Below are 20,050 nucleotides of genomic sequence, written 5' to 3' on the forward strand. Positions count from 1 at the left end.
TCCACCTGTTAAATATACACTTTATTTAGTACATCTTAAGTATTATTGCTCTGACGAATGGAACCTTAGTCGAGTGACCGTTCAAGAGCCGCACATAAGACATTCATCTCTGTTCTCCAGGGAGCACACCATAGCGGCCGTGTTGCGCTCCTTGGCGTCCTGATCTGAGGCTTTCTCGGTGGTGGACACCACCTTCAGCTTCTCCTTGTCCAACGTGAACTGGATGGGGTTGGCAGCAGGCTTGGTGCGAAGGTAGTACATACCTGTCTTTAGACCCTGGGAACAGATGGAGGAGGAGTGCTCATTGTAAAGTAGAAGCTAAGAAGGCTTCTGTTAGAGTTGATACTTAATATCTAGGAGACCTGGATAAGCTTAAAAGATAAATCATCTTGTATACATTTTCAATCTGAATTCTTCGACACGCACCTGCTTCCAGCCGAAGAAGTGCATGCTGGTCAGCTTGCCATAGTTTGGCTCTGCAATGTGGATGTTGAGCGACTGGCTCTGGTCGATATAGGCACCTCGATCGGCAGCCATCTTGAGCACAGTCTTCTGGGAGATCTCCCACACAGTCTTGTACAGCTGCTTCAAGTCATCTGGGATTTCCGCGATGTCCTGTCACGAGGAAAAACCAAGGCTAGAATCAGGAATACAGTAATCCGCCACTTTTCCTTTCGGCTTGTCCCGTTAGGGGTCGCCACAGCACGTCATCCTTTTCCATGTAAGCCTATCTCCTGCATCCTCCTCACGACATCCATCAACCTTCTCTTTGGTCTTCCTCTAGCTCTCTTGCCAGAGACTCTTCTGTCACATAACACACCTGAGACCTTCCTCCACCCGTTCCAACCTGCTTGGACCCATTTCTTCACTTCCTGACCACACTCACCATTGCTTTGGACGGTTGGCCCCAAGTATTTAAAGTCCTCCACCCTTGCTATCTCTTCTCCCTGTAGCCTCACTCTTCCCCCACCGCCCCTCTGATTCATGCACATATATTCTGTTTTACTTTGGCTAATCTTCTTTCCAGTGAATGCGTCCATCTTTCTAACTGTTCTTCCAGCTGCTACCTGCTTTCACTGCAGATCACAATGTCATCTGCAAACATCATGGTCCATGGGGATCATCTGTTACCCTATCCATCACCACTGCAAAAAGGAAGGGGCTCAGGGCTGATCCCCAATGCAGTCACACCTACAGCACACCTCACCGCTGTTCTGCTGCCCTCGTACATGTCCTGTATTATTCTAACATACTTCTCTGCCACTCCAGACTTCCGCATGCAGTACCACAGTTCCTCTCTGGGTACTCTGAACAAGCTGGTCAAAAACTCCACAGCCACTTCTCCTAGATGCTTCCATACCTCCACAGGAATGTCATCAGGACCAACTGCCTTTCCATTTTTCATCCTCTTTAATGCCTTCCTAACTTCCCCCTTACTAATCATTGCCACTTCCTGGTCCACCACACTTGCCTCTTCTACTCTCCCTTCGCTCTCATTTTCCTCATTCATCAACTCCTCGAAGTATTCTTTCCAACTATCTAGCACACTACTGTCACCAGTCAACATATTTCCATCTCTCTCCTTAATCACCCTTACTTACCTGCTGCACATCCTTCCCATCTCTATCCCTCTGTCTGGCCAACCTGTATAGTTCCCTTTCGCCTTCTTTAGTGTCCAACCTGGCATACATGTCATCATATGCCTCTTGTTTGACCTTTGCCCTGTGTCGCATCTCAATGTATTCCTTTCGCCTCTCCTCGGTCCTCTCGGTGTCCCACTTCTTCTTAGCTAACCTTTTTCCTTGTATGATTTCCTGTACTGTGGGGTTCCACCACCAAGTCTCCTTCTCTCCTTTCCTGCCAGAAGATACACCAAGTACTCTCTTGCCTGCCTCTCTGATCACCTTGGCTGCAGTGGTCCAGTCTTCTGGAAGCTCCTCCCGTCCACCGAGAGCCTGTCTCACCTCTTCCCAAAAAGCTGCACAACACTCGTCCTGTCTCAGCTTCCACCACATGGTTCTCTTCTCTGCCTTTGTCTTCCTCCCCACCATCCTATGCTGTCTAGCCACACTCTCCCCTACCACTACCTTACAGTCGGTAACCTCCTTCAGAATACATCGTCTGCACTAGATGTAATCCACCTGCGTGCTTCTACCTCCGCTCTTGTAGGTCACCCTATGTTCCTGCCTCTTGTGGAAAAAAGTGTTCACTACAGCCATTTGCATCCTTGTTGCAAACTCTACCACCATCTGTCCCTCCAAGTTCCTTTCCTGGATGCCGTACTTCTTCATCACCCCTATTACCTTCACCAACATCCATTACAATCTGCACCAATCACGACTCTCTACATTTATCCGGGTTTGGGACCGGCCTACAGTTTTCACCGACTTGTGCCCCACATAGGGCTGCATTACAGTAATCCGCCACTATAATCTGGATTTTTGTTGAAGATATGTATTGTATGGATTTACAAATGTTTTTAAGGTTTAAACTCTAAAACAAATGCTTTTTTTTTTATGCTTGAGAGTTCAAAAAGTTTCAATGTGATTACAGCATGTGTCATAGTTTAGGGTCAAACTATTTGTATTTTTTGTGTTGAAATACATTTACGATATACAAAAATGTGGTTTAATACGTTTTAAAGCATGTCGGGGGGGTATTTAAAGGTTTAAACTAAAAAAAAAAAACCGATACATTCCCAACCAGTGTACCACAAGAGCTCATTTGGTGTGCCTGAATATGTATTGTATACATTTGTTCAATTATTCACACCAGCAACATAATGTGCTTGGGTTCATAAATGGTTGGGAAGCACCGCCTTGTACAGTAGATATAAAAAGCCTTCTACAAAAGCTGAACATTATTTGGGGTTAATGAGGCACTTTAAATGTTGGCAGGTGTGTGCTGAGTCCATTCAACATGAGTTGTAACAAAGTTGGTTAATTCTGACCACATCCCCAGTTATTAGAGCATGTACACTTGTGAAAAGATTTTTTTAATGAGGTGTACAGGTTAGAAATAACTTAAGGGGGAAAGTTGTGTAATTATTTAGTGTCTTTTTTTTGTAAACAAAGGTTGAAAACAGAAATGGTAAAGGCGAATTAATCCGGGCAGATATTTTGGACGATGGCGTGTCAAAATCACATACTTTGATTCATGCTGCAACTACGTCCACCATGACAAGATTGAAGCCATAATTTTAGTAACAATTATGTTTTTAGAGTAATGATTATGTTGTACAATTGAACAGTATGCATAATAATTTTTTATCCTATTACATAATCTACTGTAATAACTGTCCTGCGGACAGTGTGTTCTTGACAAAATGTGGAAATTCAGACACATTTTTACAAATTCTTCCAGAAGTGAATTTCGATAGGTCAGCAGTTCTGTAATCCATACGCCGTGGCCACTCTTACCTGAATGGATCCGTTGTGAGCGATGAGCTGGTTCTTCATGTCCTCGCCCCAGAGCCCCCTCTCGGTGAGGTCCTTGAGAAGGTGCGGGTTGACGCACTGAAACTCGCCGGAGAGCACCCTGCGCGTGTAGATGTTACTGGTGTATGGCTCGATGGACTCATTGTTGCCGAGGATCTGCGCGGTGGAGGCAGTGGGCATGGGCGCCAGCAGCAGGCTGTTCCTCACGCCGTGTTTGGCGATCTTCTCCTTGAGCAGCGCCCAGTCCCACAGCGGCGTGGGCGTTGCCTCCCACATGTCGTACTGGAGGACCCCCTTGCTGACAGGGGAGCCCGGGTACGTCTCGTAGGTGCCGTGTTCGGCCGCCAGCTCGCAGCTGGCCTCCAGCGCGGCGTAGTAGAGGGTCTCGAAGATCTGGATGTTGAGCAGCTGCGCTTCGGCGCTCTCGAATGGGTGGCGCATCAGGATGAAGGCGTCAGCCAGCCCCTGGACACCGATGCCAATGGGCCGGTGACGCAGGTTGGAGTGCTGTGCCTCGGGAACCGGGTAATAGTTGATGTCGATGATCTTGTTGAGGTTCTTGACGATGACTTTGGTGACAGCCGCCAGCTTCTTGAAGTCGTACGTGCGCTCAGGCGTGACGTACATATTGAGTGCTACGGAGGCCAGGTTGCACACGGCCACCTCGTCCTGGCTGGTGTACTCCACGATTTCCGTGCATAGGTTGCTGCATTTGATGGTACCCAGGTTTTGCTGGTTGCTCTTGCGGTTGCACGCATCCTTGTAGAGCATGTACGGCGTGCCCGTCTCCGTCTGGGACTCGATGATGGCGTACCACACCTGCTGGGCCTTGACCACCCGCTTGACCCGGCCCTCCTTCTCGTAGCGCGTGTACAGCGCTTCAAATTCGTCACCCCAGCACTCGTCCAGGCCGGGGCACTCGCTGGGGCACATGAGAGACCAGTCCTGGTTGCTCTCCACCCGCTTCATGAACAGGTCCGGGATCCACAGGGCGTAGAACAGGTCTCGGGCTCGCTGCTCCTCCTTGCCCGTGTTTTTCTTGAGCTCCAGGAAGTCAAAGACGTCGAAGTGCCACGGCTCCAGGTACATAGCGAATGCGCCGGGCCGCTTGTTGCCGCCCTGGTCCACGTAGCGCGCCGTGTTGTTGTAGACGCGCAGCATGGGCACCAGGCCGTTGGAGTTGCCGTTGGTGCCGGCGATGTAGCTGCCCGTGGCGCGGATGCAGCTGACCGCCACACCGATGCCGCCGGCCGACTTGGAGATGAGGGCACACTGCTTGAGCGTGTCATAGATGCCCTCGATGCTGTCGTCCTTCATGGCCAGCAGGAAGCAGCTAGACAACTGCGGCCGGTTGGTGCCGGCGTTGAAGAGAGTGGGCGAGGCGTGCGTGAACCACCGCTCCGACAGCAAGTTGTACGTCTCGATGGCGGAGTCCACACGGGCGCCGTGGATGCCCACCGCCACCCGCATTAGCATGTGCTGCGGGCGCTCAGCCACCTTGCCGTCGATCTTGAGCAGGTACGAGCGCTCCAGGGTCTTGAAGCCGAAAAAGTTGTAGGAGAAGTCACGGTCGTAGATGATGGCAGAGTTGAGGCGGTCCTTGTGCTCTAGGACCACATCGAGCGTCTCCTTGGAGATCATGGGCGAGTGGCGGCGGTTGAGTGGGTTCACGTAGTTGAAGAGGTCCTCCATGACCTCGCTGAACACCTTCTTGGTCTCCTTGTGCAGGTTGGAGACTGCAATGCGCGCCGCCAGGATGGCGTAGTCGGGGTGCTTGGTGGTGAGCGTGGCAGCGATCTCGGCCGCCAGTGTGTCCAGCTCCACCGTGGTCACGCCACTGTACAGGCCCTGGATCACCTTCATGGTGATCTGGGCGGGGTCCACGAAGTCCGAGTTGAGGCTGTAGCAAAGCTTCTGGATGCGCGAGGTGATTTTGTCGAACATGACGCGCTCTTGGCGGCCATCTGGAACATACCCATAACAATTACAGCTAACAAATTGAAATTCTGCATTTTTTTTTCATCTTTGTAAAGGCTCCTGGCAGCTACTCACAAGAATGTGTGTTCACTTTCATCTTTTTTTTTTTTTTTGTGCAGTTAAAACATCAGTTCACAAACAATTTGCAATTTCAAAACTATTTATTTTATTTTATTTACATCACATTTCTCTAGTTCATAATTTTTGGGCATCGTTTTGAATTTGTGCATTTGTTTAACATACTCATAATTTGTGATTTTGGTACAGTGGTGCATTGAGATACAAGTGTTTAGTTTTTATGACCACACTCAAAACACTTGTATCTCAAATCATATTTCCCCAATGAAATGTATGCAAACTCAACTCGTTCTAGCTTCCCTCCCAAAATTTTTTATTTTTTATTTTTTGTTTGTTTTTTAAATAGCATATGAGAATATTGCACTTATACATATAGTAATGACAACTAAATAGAATGTGACAAATTACTTTTGGCCAAATTTTCTGCTTCAGTTCAATGGATATTGAGCTACTGGTTCTGGTGTATGTGCCTTGGCCACCAGGGGGCAATATAATACAGGCATAAAACAAGAAATGAGATTCAAAATTAAGTGACTCAGTAAGCTATAGTAGTATTAGTTATTTTTCACAGAAGACAAAGAATTTATGACAGCAAGTATTGTTATATTGTCTGGCTATATGTATTGCTGCAGTTTGTCTTCAACATTCGTTGCTTAAAAGGTTATAACACAGCCACTTATATGCCATTTGTTAGCCTGTCTATGGTGTTTCCCATTATGGGTTCGCGTTTAGCTAATGGATTTTAAGCATCTTGAAGCATCTTAATTTTTTAATTGTTCACTATCTGCCAAAATACCGCTCATTGTGAAGTTAGTTGTTTAAGATCGCTGCCACCATACAGTGCTCCTATTTAGTTTTTTTCCCCCTCACAAGTTAAAACAAAAACTCGTAAATCGGGTCACTCGTATCAAAAGGCAGAGCTGTAGTTAGAACCTTATTGTTTAATTGTGCAACTAACCGTTTTGTTCCCCTCTGCGCATGCGCGTCCTTCCATGAACAGCGAGGCGACAAAGACGGCCATCCAGAAACTCAAGAATGGGCGACGAGCGACGCAGAAACGCCACATTTACTGCAACTTCTGCGCAATAACGTCGTTTACGCGTTTTTCACAAGCCAACCTTCTTAGTTATCTTCACGTAATCCAGCTGGTAAACTCAAGCTAGCTGTTGTGTGCTGCCAGCTAACAACGGTGAACAGTTGACAGGCTCCATTTTGCCCCCGTGTAACAAAACGATTTAACAGCTGGGCCATAACGACACGATTTTTTTTGTATTGTTTGTCTTGTAAATTAGAGGAAATAGTTGAAGGCCTCTAGCAAGTAAACTGACCTCTCTTAATCACATGCATCCTGGCAGTGTGTGTAGTTAGTCCAACTGTCACGGCGTCAAGTGTCTGTCTGAAGTCCTCGTGCAAACAGCAGCAGCGAGTGCAGAACTGGCTCCTTGTCGGTGGAAGATCCCGCTCAAATTCTACTTGAACGAACACAAGGAAGCGAAGGAAAGACCGGACCGTCACATTGACCAATCGGCATCGATAAGGGAGGGGACTCGAGCTGTGGGAGCCAATCAGAACGGTTAGAATTTTCTTCCTTTTTGAGCGAGACAAGGGAGGGTCTTAAAATGTGCGGGCCTATCATAACGCTTTAAAGTGTCTTCCTGTTTCCGATCGTTTTCCCGGATTAAATTACGGCGGGATTGAAAAGAAGTAGGTCAAAATCAAAATGTAACCCAATTGGGGGCGGGGGATCTTGTTGTGTTATTATTTTGTCAAATAACGTAATTAAAGTCAGGAAAATGTTTAGATTTAATGTTTGTCATTGAAGTTAAAAATACAGTGCTTTAATTTAAATAGATACATTTTTTTATCCCGTGAGGGAAACTAGGTTGTCACAGTAGCAATATGCACATTTAAACTAAAAAAAAAAAAACACAGGAGCAGCCAACGTTTCGGTTTATTATTGTTAGGATTACAAGTGTTTTCCAACTAGAGGCATGCATACATGATGGGGCTGTCAGAAATTTAACGAAGGCATCATGCATACACATCATGCACCATCACATTTTTTTTTAAATTTCTTTGTGGGATTGGGTTGTTTGCATGTTCTCCCCGTGCCTGCGTGGGTTTTCTCCGGGCACTCCAGTTTCCTCCCACATCCCTAAAACATGCATGGTAGGTTGATTGAAGACCCTTAATTGCCCTTAGATGTGAATGTGTGCGCGAATGGTTGTTTGTTTGTATGTGCCCTGCGATTGGCTGGCGAACAGTACAGGGTACCCGGAGAAAACCCACGCAGGCATGAGGAGAACATGCAAACTCCACACAGGCGAGGCCAGATTTGAACCTGGGTCCTCAGAACTGTGAGGCAGAAGTGCTAACCAGTCGCTCACCGTGCCACCAGGATGTTTAACTTTTTTGTCATATTTTTATTATCATTAATGAAGATGGGCAGGGCTTTCTGTATAGGGGTCTGGCACACACATTTGTCCTCAGTATGTCTGTGTTTTGCAACAGGTACTCACATCCAGTACCCATGTGTGACTGAGAGGTAATACCCAACAGAAAAAAAATGAAGTTTATACAGTATGTGTATAATGCAGCCCTATGGGGGACACAAGCCAGTGCAAACTGTAGACCGGTCCCAAGCCCTGATAAATGCAGAGGGTTGCGTCAGGAAGGGCATCTGGCTTAAAATTTTGCAAAACAAATATGAGCCTTCCTCCAAAGAATTCCATACCGGATCGGTCGTGGCCCAGGTGAACAACGTTCGCCGCCGGTGGATATTCAGCTACTGTGGGTCGAAGTCGAAGAAGAAGAAGAGGTGGAAAGCAGGTTCTTCGGCAGAAAGAGAAGAAGAAAGCACAGAGCCTAGAACTGAATGTGGGGACTTTGAATGTTGGAACTATTACAGGAAAATCTCGGGAGTTGGTTGACATGATGATTAGGAGAAAGGTTGATATATTGTGTGTCCAGGAGACCAGGTGGAAAGGCACTAAGGCTAGAAGTTTAGGGGCAGGGTTTAAATTATTTTACCATGGGGTAGATGGGAAGAGAAATGGAGTCGGGGTTATTTTAAAAGAAGAGTTGGCTAAGAATGTCTTGGAGGTGAAGAGTATCAGATCGAGTGATGAGGCTGAAACTTGAATTTGAGGGTGTTATGTATAATGTGATTAGTGGCGATGCCCCACCGGTAGGATGTGACCTAGAGGTGAAAGAGAAATTCTGGAAGGACCTAGACGAAGTAGTTCTGAGCATCCCAGACAGAGAGAGAGTCGTGATTGGTGCAGATTGTAATGGACATGTTGGTGAAGGAAATAGGGGTGATGAAGAAGTGATGGGTAAGTACGGCATCCAGGAAAGAAACTTGGAGGGACAGATGGTGGTAGACTTTGCAAAAATGATGCAAATGGCTGTAGTGAACACTTTTTCCCAGAAGAGGCAGGAACATAGGGTGACCTACAAGAGCGGAGGTAGAAGCACGCAGGTGGATTACATCTTGTGCAGACGATGTAATCTGAAGGAGGTTACCGACTGTAAGGTAGTGGTAGGGGAGAGTGTGGCTAGACAGCATAGGATGGTGGTGTGTAAGATGACTCTGGTGGTGGGGAGGAAGACTAAGAAGACAAAGGCAGAGGAGAGAACCGTGTGGTGGAAGCTGAGACAGGACGTGTGTTGTGCAGCTTTTCTGGAAGAGGTGAGACAGGCTCTCGGTGGACGGGAGGAGCTTCCAGAAGACTGGACCACTACAGCCAAGGTGATCAGAGAGACAGGCAGGAGAGTATGTGATGTATCTTCTGGCAGGAAAAGAGAGAAGGAGACTTGGTGGTGGAACCTCACAGTACAGTAAACCATACAAAGAAAAAGGTTAGCTAAGAAGAAGTGGGACACTGAGAGGACAGAGGAGAGGTGAAAGGAAATCATTGAGCTGCGACATAGGGCAAAGGTGGAGGTGGCAAAGGCCAAACAAGAGACATATGATGACATGTATGCCAGGTTGGACACTAAAGAAGGAGAAAAGGATCTATACAGGTTGGCCAGACAGAGGGATAGAGATGGGAAGGATGTGCAGCAGGTTAGGGTGACTAAGGATAGAGATGGAAATATGTTGACTGGTGACAGTAGTGTGCTAGATAGTTGGAAAGAATACTTCGAGGAGTTGATGAATGAGGAAAATGAGAGCGAAGGGAGAGTAGAAGAGGCAAGTGTGGTGGACCAGGAAGTGGCAATGATTAGTAAGGGGGAAGTTAGGAAGGCATTAAAGAGGATGAAAAATGGAAAGGCAGTTGGTCCTGATGACATTCCTGTGGAGGTATGGCGGTTTGACCAGTTTGTTCAATAGAATTCTAGCGCGTGAAAAGATGCCTGAGGAATGGAGGAAAACTCTGCTGGTGCCTATTTTTAAGAACAAGGGTGATGTGCAGAGCTGCGGGAACTATAGAGGAATAAAGTTGATGAGCCACACAATGAAGTTATGGGAAAGAGTAGTGGAGGCTAGACTCAGGACAGAAGTGAGTATTTGCGAGCAACAGTATGGTTTCATGCCTAGAAAGAGTACCACAGATGCATTATTTGCCTTGAGGATGTTGATGGAAAAGTACAGAGAAGGTCAGAAGGAGCTACATAGTGTCTTTGTAGATCTAGAGAAAGCCTATGACAGAGTACCCAGAGAGGAACTGTGGTACTGCATGTGGAAGTCTGGAGTGGAAGAGAAGTATGTTAGAATAATACAGGACATGTACGAGGGCAGCAGAACAGCGGTGAGGTGTGCTGTAGGTGTGACAGACGACTTTAAGGTGGAGGTGGGACTGCATCAGGGATCAGCCCTGAGCCCCTTCCTGTTTGCAGTGGTGATGGATAAGCTGACAGATGAGGTTAGACTGGAATCCCCGTGGACCATGATGTTTGCAGATGACATTGTGATCTGCAGTGAGAGCACGGAGCAGGTGGAGGAACAGTTAGAAAGATGGAGGCATGCACTGGAAAGCAGAGGAATGAAGATTAGCTGAAGTAAAACAGAATATATGTGCATGAATGAGAGGGGTAGAGGGGGAAGAGTGAGGCTACAGGGAGAAGAGATAGCAAGGGTGGAGGACTTTAAATACTTGGGGTCAACTGTCCAGTGCAATGGTGAGTGTGGTCAGGAAGTGAAGAAACGGGTCCAAGCAGGTTGGAACGGGTGGAGGAAGGTGTCAGGTGTGTTATGTGACAGAGGAGTCTCAGCTAGGATGAAGGGCGAAGTTTATAAAACAGTGGTGAGGCCAGCCATGATGTACGGATTAGAGACAGTGGCACTGAAGAGACAACACGAAGCAGAGCTGGAGGTGGCGGAAATGAAGATGTTGAGGTTCGCTCTCGGAGTGACCAGGTTGGATAAAATTAGAAATGAACTCATCAGAGGGACGGCCAAGGTTCGATGTTTTGGAGACAAAGTTAGAGAGAGCAGATTTTGACGGTATGGACACGTCCAGAGGAGAGCGAGTGAGTATATTGGTAGAAGGATGATGAGGATGGAGCTGCCAGGCAAGAGAGCTAGAGGAAGACCAAAGAGAAGGTTGATGGATGTCATGAGGGAAGACATCAAAACTGCTGAAAATATTGTCGGTACCCCCCTACCCACCCTTGAGGACTTGCACGCTGCCAGAACTAAGACAAGAGCGGTCACCAGCTCTTCCAGCTCCTTTCCTCAGGTAGGCGCTACCGATCAATGCAAACTCGAACTAGCAGACATTCCAACAGCTTTTTCCCTCTTGCAAACAACTTCTTAAACAGCTAACCTACAATTCTATTGCAACATGCTGCCGATTTTTTTGTCTTGAGTTTGTTCTCACATTTCTGTCGGGCCAATTATAAATACTCGTGCACTCACTGCAGTAGTCTCGCCACGCTGCACTATTTGCATATTTGTTGTTGACCAATACTGGCCACTCATGCCAAAATAGCATCTGCCCCACTTGCACACTGACTGAGGAGTATCTGCAACATTTGCACAGTCAACATTGTCCCAGATTATCGCGCTACTAGTCACTTTAAACTTGCATACACTCCTTGAAGTCTCGGCGCCCTTTGCACAATGGTTATTGCACCGGACTATTGCTATATTAGTCATTCAAACTGGTCTAAGTGCTAGAGGACTATGCATCTTTTTGCACAATAGTAAAATAAAAAAAATAAATAAAAAAATTGTACCGGCATTACCAGATAACTAGCAATGCTTTATTGCTCAGTGACTGTTTTTCTCAATGTCTTAATGTCTCAAAAGTGGTCTGTTGTCGTACTAGAGCGGCTCCAACTACCGGAGACAAATTCCTTGTGTGTTTTTTTGGACATACTTGGCAAATAAAGATGATTCTGACTCTGACTCTGATTCTGATGAGGGCAGTTGGTGTTCGAGAGGAGGATGCAGGAGATAGGCTTACATGGAAAAGGATGACACGCTGTGGCGCCGCCATAGGGACAAGCCGAAAGGAAAAGAAGAAGATACAGTATATGTATATATATACAGGGTGATTGAAAAGTAACTCCCTATTTTAAAACACTTATAATTTATTCATATGTTGTAATATTTTTCCCAATTTTTTTTTGTGTATGTTCCATGATTAAAGTGGTAAGTCTATTCTCCCAAACCTTTGGAAGAACTTGAAGCTCAAATACGATTACTTATGTCCAAGCTGCAACACTAAGACGTTAAATATGCAATGATGTATAAAACACTAATTATTGCTAAAGAATTTATCCATAGAGGCACGGTGGCCGACTGGTTAGAGCATCTGCCTCACAGTTCTGAGGACCGGGGTTCAATCTGGGGTGTGTGGAGTTTGCATGTTCTCCCCGTGCCTGCGTGGGTTTTCTCCGGGCACTCCGCATTCCTCCCACATCCCAAAAACATGCATTATTTGGAGACTCTAAATTGCCCGTAGGTGTGACTGTGAGTGCGAGTGGTTGTTTGTTTGTATGTGCTTTGCGATTGGCTGGCAACCAGTTCAGGGTGTACCCCGCCTCCTGCCCGATGATAGCTGGGATAGGCTCCAGCACGCCAGCGACCCTTGTGAGGACAAGCAGCTCAGGAAATGGATGGATGGATGAATTTATCCATAGATGCAGATTAGTAAAATATCACCCACTGTTTTTAGTTTATATAAATGAAGTAAAGAATAATAATTTAAAAAAAATTGACATGGGTTAAAACCAAACAAGCCTTGATTGTATATAAAGATATGAATATTTTGCTTTCTGACCTCAGATTTTTATGTTCTTGTTATATGTACTGTTCTGTATATGTTTTTCTGTATGTTCAGTTTTTTCTTCTTCATGATATTTCCGTGTGGAACTTTGGTGAAATTTTAATGCCAGATTTTGATGAATAAAGTTGGGTGAGCGGTTAACAAAAAAAAAAGAGTTTACGGACCAGCTGGTGGCGGTAGTGCTTCAAAAACTTCGTTTGCTAACCGCCAATAAAAAAAGAACAACAACACACGACAACAAAAAAGCGGAAGTGAATATATTTCAAACTTCTGCGGTAACCACAGCAAGTTGTATTTTATTCCATTTGTGATGACATTTTGATAAAGAAAGACGATAATGACAACCGGTAATGTGTCACGACCGTAATGTGTTGTAGCGTTCAGAACAACATTTATCGCTACAGGTCCCGCCTCCGCCGTGTGCTACTTCCAAGTTCCCCGCCTTGCGTGCTCCATTACGGACACGTAGTTGTTTGGATCCGTGGACGAGAACGCCCACAGCCGCTGTCATGTCCAAGTCCTCCCGGCGGTACATGTCCCTGCGGCAGGGCAACGACTGTGACCGGCAGTTGCGGCCCCTCGCCCGGCAGCTGCTGCTGCTGTGCCTCGTCGGTGTGCTGGTGGTCGCGCTGGTGCTCGGGTTCTACCTGTCCAACGTCACTGATGTGAACCACCGCATGTCGCCTGCAGACCTGACCAAGGATAAGGTAAGACAAAAAGGGCTAGAAAATAATACCATCTCATAGTATATTGATGAGGTAAACTTAATTCTCTAAACGTTTGAATGCACACGTCCATTTTTTTAAAATATGTCAGTAGTTTTTGCTTGGCTTGCTGTTCTCTAACGAGGAGCTGCACGGCAACATTCACAACAGGTTTTTGATCCATGAAAGGACTCCTGGTTCAACTAGAATTGGTATTTAAACAGTCCTCTTCAACATGCTGGTCACATTTGATGTCATGAGACCAAGACGCCTACCATGAATCCACAGTACCTTGTCCTAGAAAGTCTTCAAACAGGATGGGTTTTTAGTTTCATTCGCAGGTTGCAACAGAGAGACTGGAAGAGTCACAGAAAGGTATTACAATTTGATTGGATCAAACACCTTTTGTGTATTTTGAAGAGCAGCTCACTGTTAGACAACAGCAAGTTATGCAAAACGTACTGAAAGTTTGGACAATTTTTTGCATTCAAATTAAAAAAAAAAATAGTGAAAGTCAATTTAAGTTTAACGATTAGACTGTAGTGCATTTTTGGTTCATCCTGAGCAAAAAACAATTTCACTTGGAAAACCAATATACCAAACTTTTTGTAAGTAGGGTATTTACTTTAGTCATCCCGTGAGAGAAATTAAATTGTCTCAGAGTGATATTCACACATATGCGCTCTAGTCTATTGTATTACAGAAATAATATAGAAACGACAAACAAAAGCAGCATTGAGGAGGAGTTTCAGAAATTTAAATCTAATCTAAACCAGAGAAAAAAACAAAAACAAGATTACGATGTTGTATGTGGTAAGTAATAAATACAAAAATAATTGTACAGTAGTTATATAGTTCAGTAGTTATATAGTTCAAAGTGGGAAGTATATTATTGATTGTGAAACACTGTGAAAACCAAGTACAAGTGAACACAATATAAGTTCCAAGATCAGGACAAAACACAGTGAAGCATACAACTGTCTTTTTATGAACACAAGAAAAATGTAGCTAATCTAAGATCAAGACTTCAGCTCTGTTTCTTCTTTTTGGAGCTTTGTTTTAGTTTGTCTTGAGATTCAAGACTTGTGTGTGTCTGTTGTGTAAAAGTATCCTTTGTGTTCTGAAGCTCGCCTTTCCAAAGGACCTCTCAGCCCAATTCTATGGGACATGGCCTTGAAAGGGTATTTACATTGGCAGTGATATCGTTAGGAGTCATTTTTTAAACATTTTCTGAAAAAAAACATTGATTGACTGATTGAATTCTTTATTTGGAACGTGTGACAGTGACATCAAACATCAAATTCAACAAACAAGATTTCATTTACCTCGATTCAGCCTTTGCGAATTACCATGACTTAGTAGACTGAGGATCTAGTCAGACTATTCCGAATAATTTTTTACATTTTTTCCAACCACATTGGTATTTTTATGAAAATTGCGACAATGATACAAAAAAAAAAATACTCGACAATTTTGCAGTTAGGTAGGCCTGTCACGATGATAATATTTTGAAGACGATATATTTCCCCCAAAACGATCACGATAAATGATTATCTTGTTTTTCAATGCCTCTGAAGTCATGACAAATAAGGCCGGCACTCATTATTATTTATTTATTAACTTTTTTCTTGTGCTTTTAATTCATTATTGTTGTTATTATTATTATTATTATTATCAATTTCTGTATTTTTTTATTTATTATTTTTGTTCTTTAGTCTGTTATATAGATCCCCCTGGGTCTGAAATAAAGAATGAAGAGCTGCAAGACTGCGTGGCTAGTCACCTGAAGACAAGCCCCTCACTTGTCAATCAAATAATATTGTAATACCCTCACAAGTGGTCAAGGATGAAGTTGAGTCGCCAAAGCACTTTCAGTCGCTTTATTGAACTGGCGGAAACACAGGAATATCCCAACATTCGAATTGCTCTCAGCCACAACTCACACCAAGAGCGTCTCATCCCAGACTGACTTTTTCCTTAACTCCTGACGTCACCCTACTCACCCCCGCCCGCTCTCTTAAAGGCGAAAACTCGCTGGAGTCAACTACTGTCAGAATAACGTGCGCCACCGAGGTTATGCTTAATAAGTAGTTAACGTTTCCATGTTTGTGTTAATTGGGGACCAACAGACACAGCAAATAGGAGAGAGAGGCGCTGACATTTTAAATGACATCGCCGCGGTGGAGCGAGATGTCTAGCTCATTAGCTCATTGACAAGCGAACACAATAAAGAGTTAACTTTCCCTTAAGTGTCCCTGTTGTGTGAATTTAAGCGCTGCACATGGAGCAAGGCTGTGGAGTATTGGACGGAGCCATCTGCAAAAACTATCGTGTCCATTGTATTTATGAAACGATATGTCGATATAGTAATTATTGTGACAGGCCTACTATTAGGCCAATGATACATTATGATATAATTAAGAATTACAGACGTTTTTTTCTCCTGTCAGGGGTCGCCACAGCGATACATCCAATACTGTATACAGTATATCAAACTGTTGCTATTAATGATAATTACGCCAAAGAGTTCTATTGCACATTGAAAGTTTGAAAGAAATAATCAACATTAAAATAATGAAATGCGCTGTAAATGTGCTAATTATATAGTCAGACTCTGCAGTCACATTTGAACAATCAGTGCAAATGTAAAGGTATAAATGTGGATATGTGGATAGTTATATAAACAGTGTATATTTATGTATGTTAATATGCATATTGAGTTTACGTTCTGTAATACTGTAAGTATAACATTATTGCACAGTGTCCAGAAGTATTTATTTCTCACACAGTGGAGGGTTGTTATATCAATGAATTAATGGTATTGCAATGCTGTTTTAATTTCAGCTCACGTTGTTTTATGGCCTTAAATCACATCTTTGCCTCCTCTCAAGTGGTCCCACAAACCCACGAAGTACTCTCTGGCTCAAATCCACCACCTGGTCTCCCAAGTGGATGTGAATCACCTGTGGGAGGCTCACCTGAGGCCCATCCTGATCGAGAGGCTGCCCGGGACGCAAGGCAGCCTGGCTGTACGGGAGGTAAACCTCATGACAGTGTTCCCGCCCTATATCGCGTTTCACCCACCACAGTCCTGCTAGAGTGTGGATTTTCTTTGTGTGCAACGGCTCTACTGGATTGTTTTTACGGCTTTTACAGCTTTTTACATTAACACAAGTGCTAAAAACTTATATTCATTAAAATGCAGTAAAAAGTAAATATTCACTTTATGTAAAATAATGCACATTTAAGCAGTCTTGCTATTTTAAGAACTCTTTATTTCCTGTTCCCTCTCAACATAACAACTGACTATGGAACTCCATACCTTAGGACAGTGGTTCTCAAACATTTTACACCAAATATCACCTAACAAAATACTGAACTTTAAAATTCAGTAAAAACTGCACCTAAATAAATGTTTGAAAACATTTTTAAAGATTAAATATACATGTGGCGGCACGGTGGCCGACTGGTTAGAGCGTCAGCCTCACAGTTCTGAGGAGTGGGGTTCAATCCCCGGCTGTGTGGAGTTTGCATGTTCTCCCCGTGCCTGCGTGGGTTTTCTCCGGGCACTCCGGCTTCCTTCCACATCCCAAAAACATGCATGGTGGGTTAATTGAAAACTCTAAATTGCCCGTAGGTGTGAATGTGAGTGCGAATGGTAGTTTGTTTGTATGTGCCCTGCGATTGGCTGGCAACCAGTTCAGGGTGTACCCCGCCTCCTGCCCGATGACAGCTGGGATAGGCTCCAGCACGCCCGCGACCCTAGTGAGGAGAAGCGGCTCAGAAAATGGATGGATGGATGGAAATATACATTTGCTATACTTAAAAGTAAAGGACAAGTGAGCTGTACTTAACAAATGTACTGGATGGATTAAAAAATAAAAGTTGAAGCCACTGTAACATTAAGCACAGTTTGACCATTTAATTCAGTGATTCTTTCATTTACCACCAAGTGGTGTCATGATACCAAAATTCTGACTTTGATACTATACCTGCAAAAAGTACCTCGATACCGGTGCTGAAACGGTACCGCAGCAAACATCTCAAACATAAGTCAAAGCAAATTTATATAGTGCATTTCATACACAGGGTAATGCAGCCCTATGGGGGGCACAAGTCAGTGCAAACTGTAGGCCGGTCCCAAGCCCGGATAAATGCAGAGGGTTGCGTCAGGAAGGGCATCCGGCTTAAAACCTTGCCAAACAAATATGAGCGTTCATCCAAAGAATTCCATACCGGATCGGTCGTGGCCCGGGTTAACAACGTCCGCCACCGGCGCCGTCAACCTGCAGGGCGCTGTTGGAAATTCAGCTACTGTGGGTCGAAGTCGAAGTCGAAGTCGAAGTCAAAGAAGAAGAAGAAGAAGAAGAAGAGGTGGAAAGCGGGTTCTTCGGCAGAAAGAGAAGAGGAAAACACAGAGCCTAGAACTGAATGTGGGGACTTTGAATGTTGGGACTATGACAGGAAAATCTCGGGAGTTGGTTGACATGATGATTAGGAGAAAGGTTGATATATTGTGTGTCCAGGAGACCAGGTGGAAAGGCAGTAAGGCTAGAAGTTTAGGGGCAGGGTTTAAATTATTTTACCATGGTGTAGATGGGAAGAGAAATGGAGTCGGGGTTATTTTAAAAGAAGAGTTGGCTAAGAATGTCTTGGAGGTGAAAAGAGCATCAGATTGAGTGATGAGGCTGAAATTTGAAATTGAGGGTGTTATGTGTAATGTGATTAGAGGCTATGCCCCACAGGTAGGATGTGACCTAGAGGTGAAAGAGAAATTCTGGAAGGAGCTAGATGATGTAGTTCTGAGCATCCCAGACAGAGAGAGAGTCGTAATTGGTGCAGATTGTAATGGACATGTTGGTGAAGGTAATAAGGGTGATGAAGAAGTGATGGGTAAGTACGGTATCCAGGAAAGGAACTTGGAGGGACAGATGGTGGTAGACTTTGCAACAAGGATGCAAATGGCTGTAGTGAACACTTTTTTCCAGAAGAGGCACGAACATAGGGTGACCTACAAGAGCGGAGGTAGAAGCACACAGGTGGATTACATCTTGTGCAGACGATGTAATCTGAAGGAGGTTACCAACTGTAAGGTAGTGGTAGGGGAGAGTGTGGCTAGACAGCATAGGATGGTGGTGTGTAAGATGACTCTGGTGGTGGGGAGGAAAATTAGGAAGACAAAGGCAGAGAAGAGAACCATGTGGTGGAAGCTGAGACAGGACGAGTGTTGTGCAGCTTTTCGGGAAGAGGTGATAGAGGCTCTCGGTGGACGGGAAGAGCTTCCAGAACACTGGACCACTGCAGCCAAGGTGATCAGAGAAGCAGGCAGGACAGTACTTGTTGTATCTTCTGGCAGGAAAGGAGAGAAGGAGACTTGGTGGTGGAACCTCACAGTACAGGAAATCATACAAGGAAAACGGTTAGCTAAGAAGAAGTGGGACACTGAGAGGACCGAGGAGAGGCGAAACGAATACATTGAGATGCGACACAGGGCAAAGGTAGAGGTGGCAAAGGCAAAACAAGAGGCATATGATGACATGTATGGCAGGTTGGACACTAAAGAAGGAGAAAAGGATCTATACAGGCTGGCCAGACAGAGGGATAGAGATGGGAAGGATGTGCAGCAGGTTAGGGTGATTAAGGATAGAGATGGAAATATGTTGACTAGTGCCAGCAGTGTGCTAGGTAGATGGAAAGAATACTTCGAGGAGTTGATGAATGAGGAAAATGATAGAGAAGGGAGAGTAGAAGAGGCAAGTGTGGTGGACCGGGAAGTGGCAATGATTAGTAAGGGGGAAGTTAGAAAGGCATTAAAGAGAATGAAAAATGGAAAGGCAGTTGGTCCTGATGACATTCCTGTGGAGGTATGGAAGCATCTAGGAGAGGTGGCTGTGGAGTTTTTGACCAGCTTGTTCAATAGAATTCTAGTGCGTGAGAAGATGCCTGAGGAATGGAGGAAAAGTGTACTGGTGCCCATTTTTAAGAACAAAGGTGATGTGCAGAGCTGTGGCAACTATAGAGGAATAAAGTTGATGAGCCACACAATGAAGTTATGGGAAAGAGTAGTGGAGGCTCGACTCAGGACAGAAGTGAGTATTTGCGAGCAACAGTATGGTTTCATGCCTAGAAAGAGTACCACAGATGCATTATTTGCCTTGAGGATGTTGATGGAAAAGTACAGAGAAGGTCAGAAGGAGCTACATTGTGTCTTTGTAGATCTAGGGAAAGCCTATGACAGAGTACCCAGAGAGGAACTGTGGTACTGCATGCGGAAGTCTGGAGTGGCAGAGAAGTATGTTAGAATAATACAGGACATGTACGAGGGCAGCAGAACAGCGGTGAGGTGTGCTGTCGGTGTGACAGAAGAATTTAAGGTGGACGTGGGACTGCATCAGGGATCAGCCCTGAGCCCCTTCCTTTTTGCAGTGGTGATGGATAGGCTGACAGATGAGGTTAGACTGGAATCCCCGTGGACCATGATGTTTGCAGATGACATTGTGATCTGCAGTGAAAGCAGGGAGCAGCTGGAGGAACAGTTAGAAAGATGGAGGCATGCACTGGAAAGAAGAGGAATGAAGATTAGCCGAAGTAAAACAGAATATATGTGCATGAATGA

General features: G+C 44.8%; 2 protein-coding genes across 3 annotated transcripts in view; one reads left to right on the plus strand and one right to left on the minus strand.

The window, feature by feature from the left end:
* rrm1 (ribonucleotide reductase M1 polypeptide) lies at positions 1-6,954 on the minus strand. The gene is made up of 4 exons (XM_061783255.1): positions 6,821-6,954; positions 3,420-5,401; positions 427-615; positions 1-276 (listed from the first exon to the last, which is right to left on the minus strand). The coding sequence occupies exons 1-4, from the start codon at positions 6,837-6,839 to the stop codon at positions 82-84; spliced, it is 2,385 nt and encodes a 794-aa protein (XP_061639239.1). The 5' UTR covers positions 6,840-6,954; the 3' UTR covers positions 1-81.
* qpctla (glutaminyl-peptide cyclotransferase-like a) overlaps positions 6,937-20,050 on the plus strand; it is a 24,182-nt gene continuing 11,068 nt past the window's right edge. Inside the window, exons 1-3 of one of the 2 annotated variants that reach the window (XM_061783264.1) lie at positions 6,937-7,065; positions 13,135-13,437; positions 16,326-16,472. In XM_061783264.1, the coding sequence (XP_061639248.1) occupies positions 13,240-13,437; positions 16,326-16,472 (345 nt within the window). In that variant the 5' untranslated portion in view covers positions 6,937-7,065; positions 13,135-13,239. Of the gene's footprint in view, positions 7,066-12,969; positions 13,006-13,134; positions 13,438-16,325; positions 16,473-20,050 lie in introns of those variants that run through there. The other variant, XM_061783265.1, reaches the window with a different exon arrangement.

Source organism: Phyllopteryx taeniolatus, chromosome 8 (assembly GCF_024500385.1).
Source record: "Phyllopteryx taeniolatus isolate TA_2022b chromosome 8, UOR_Ptae_1.2, whole genome shotgun sequence".
In the NCBI taxonomy this organism is placed as follows: domain Eukaryota; kingdom Metazoa; phylum Chordata; class Actinopteri; order Syngnathiformes; family Syngnathidae; genus Phyllopteryx; species Phyllopteryx taeniolatus.

Bases quoted from the DNA above. Each gene is read 5' to 3' on its own strand.
- rrm1 (XM_061783255.1), bottom strand. The intron at 616-3,419 runs GTAAGAGTGGCC...TCCTCGTGACAG, and splicing joins CTCACAACGGATCCATTCAG to GACATCGCGGAAATCCCAGA. The intron at 277-426 runs GTGCGTGTCGAA...ATCTGTTCCCAG, and splicing joins ACTTCTTCGGCTGGAAGCAG to GGTCTAAAGACAGGTATGTA.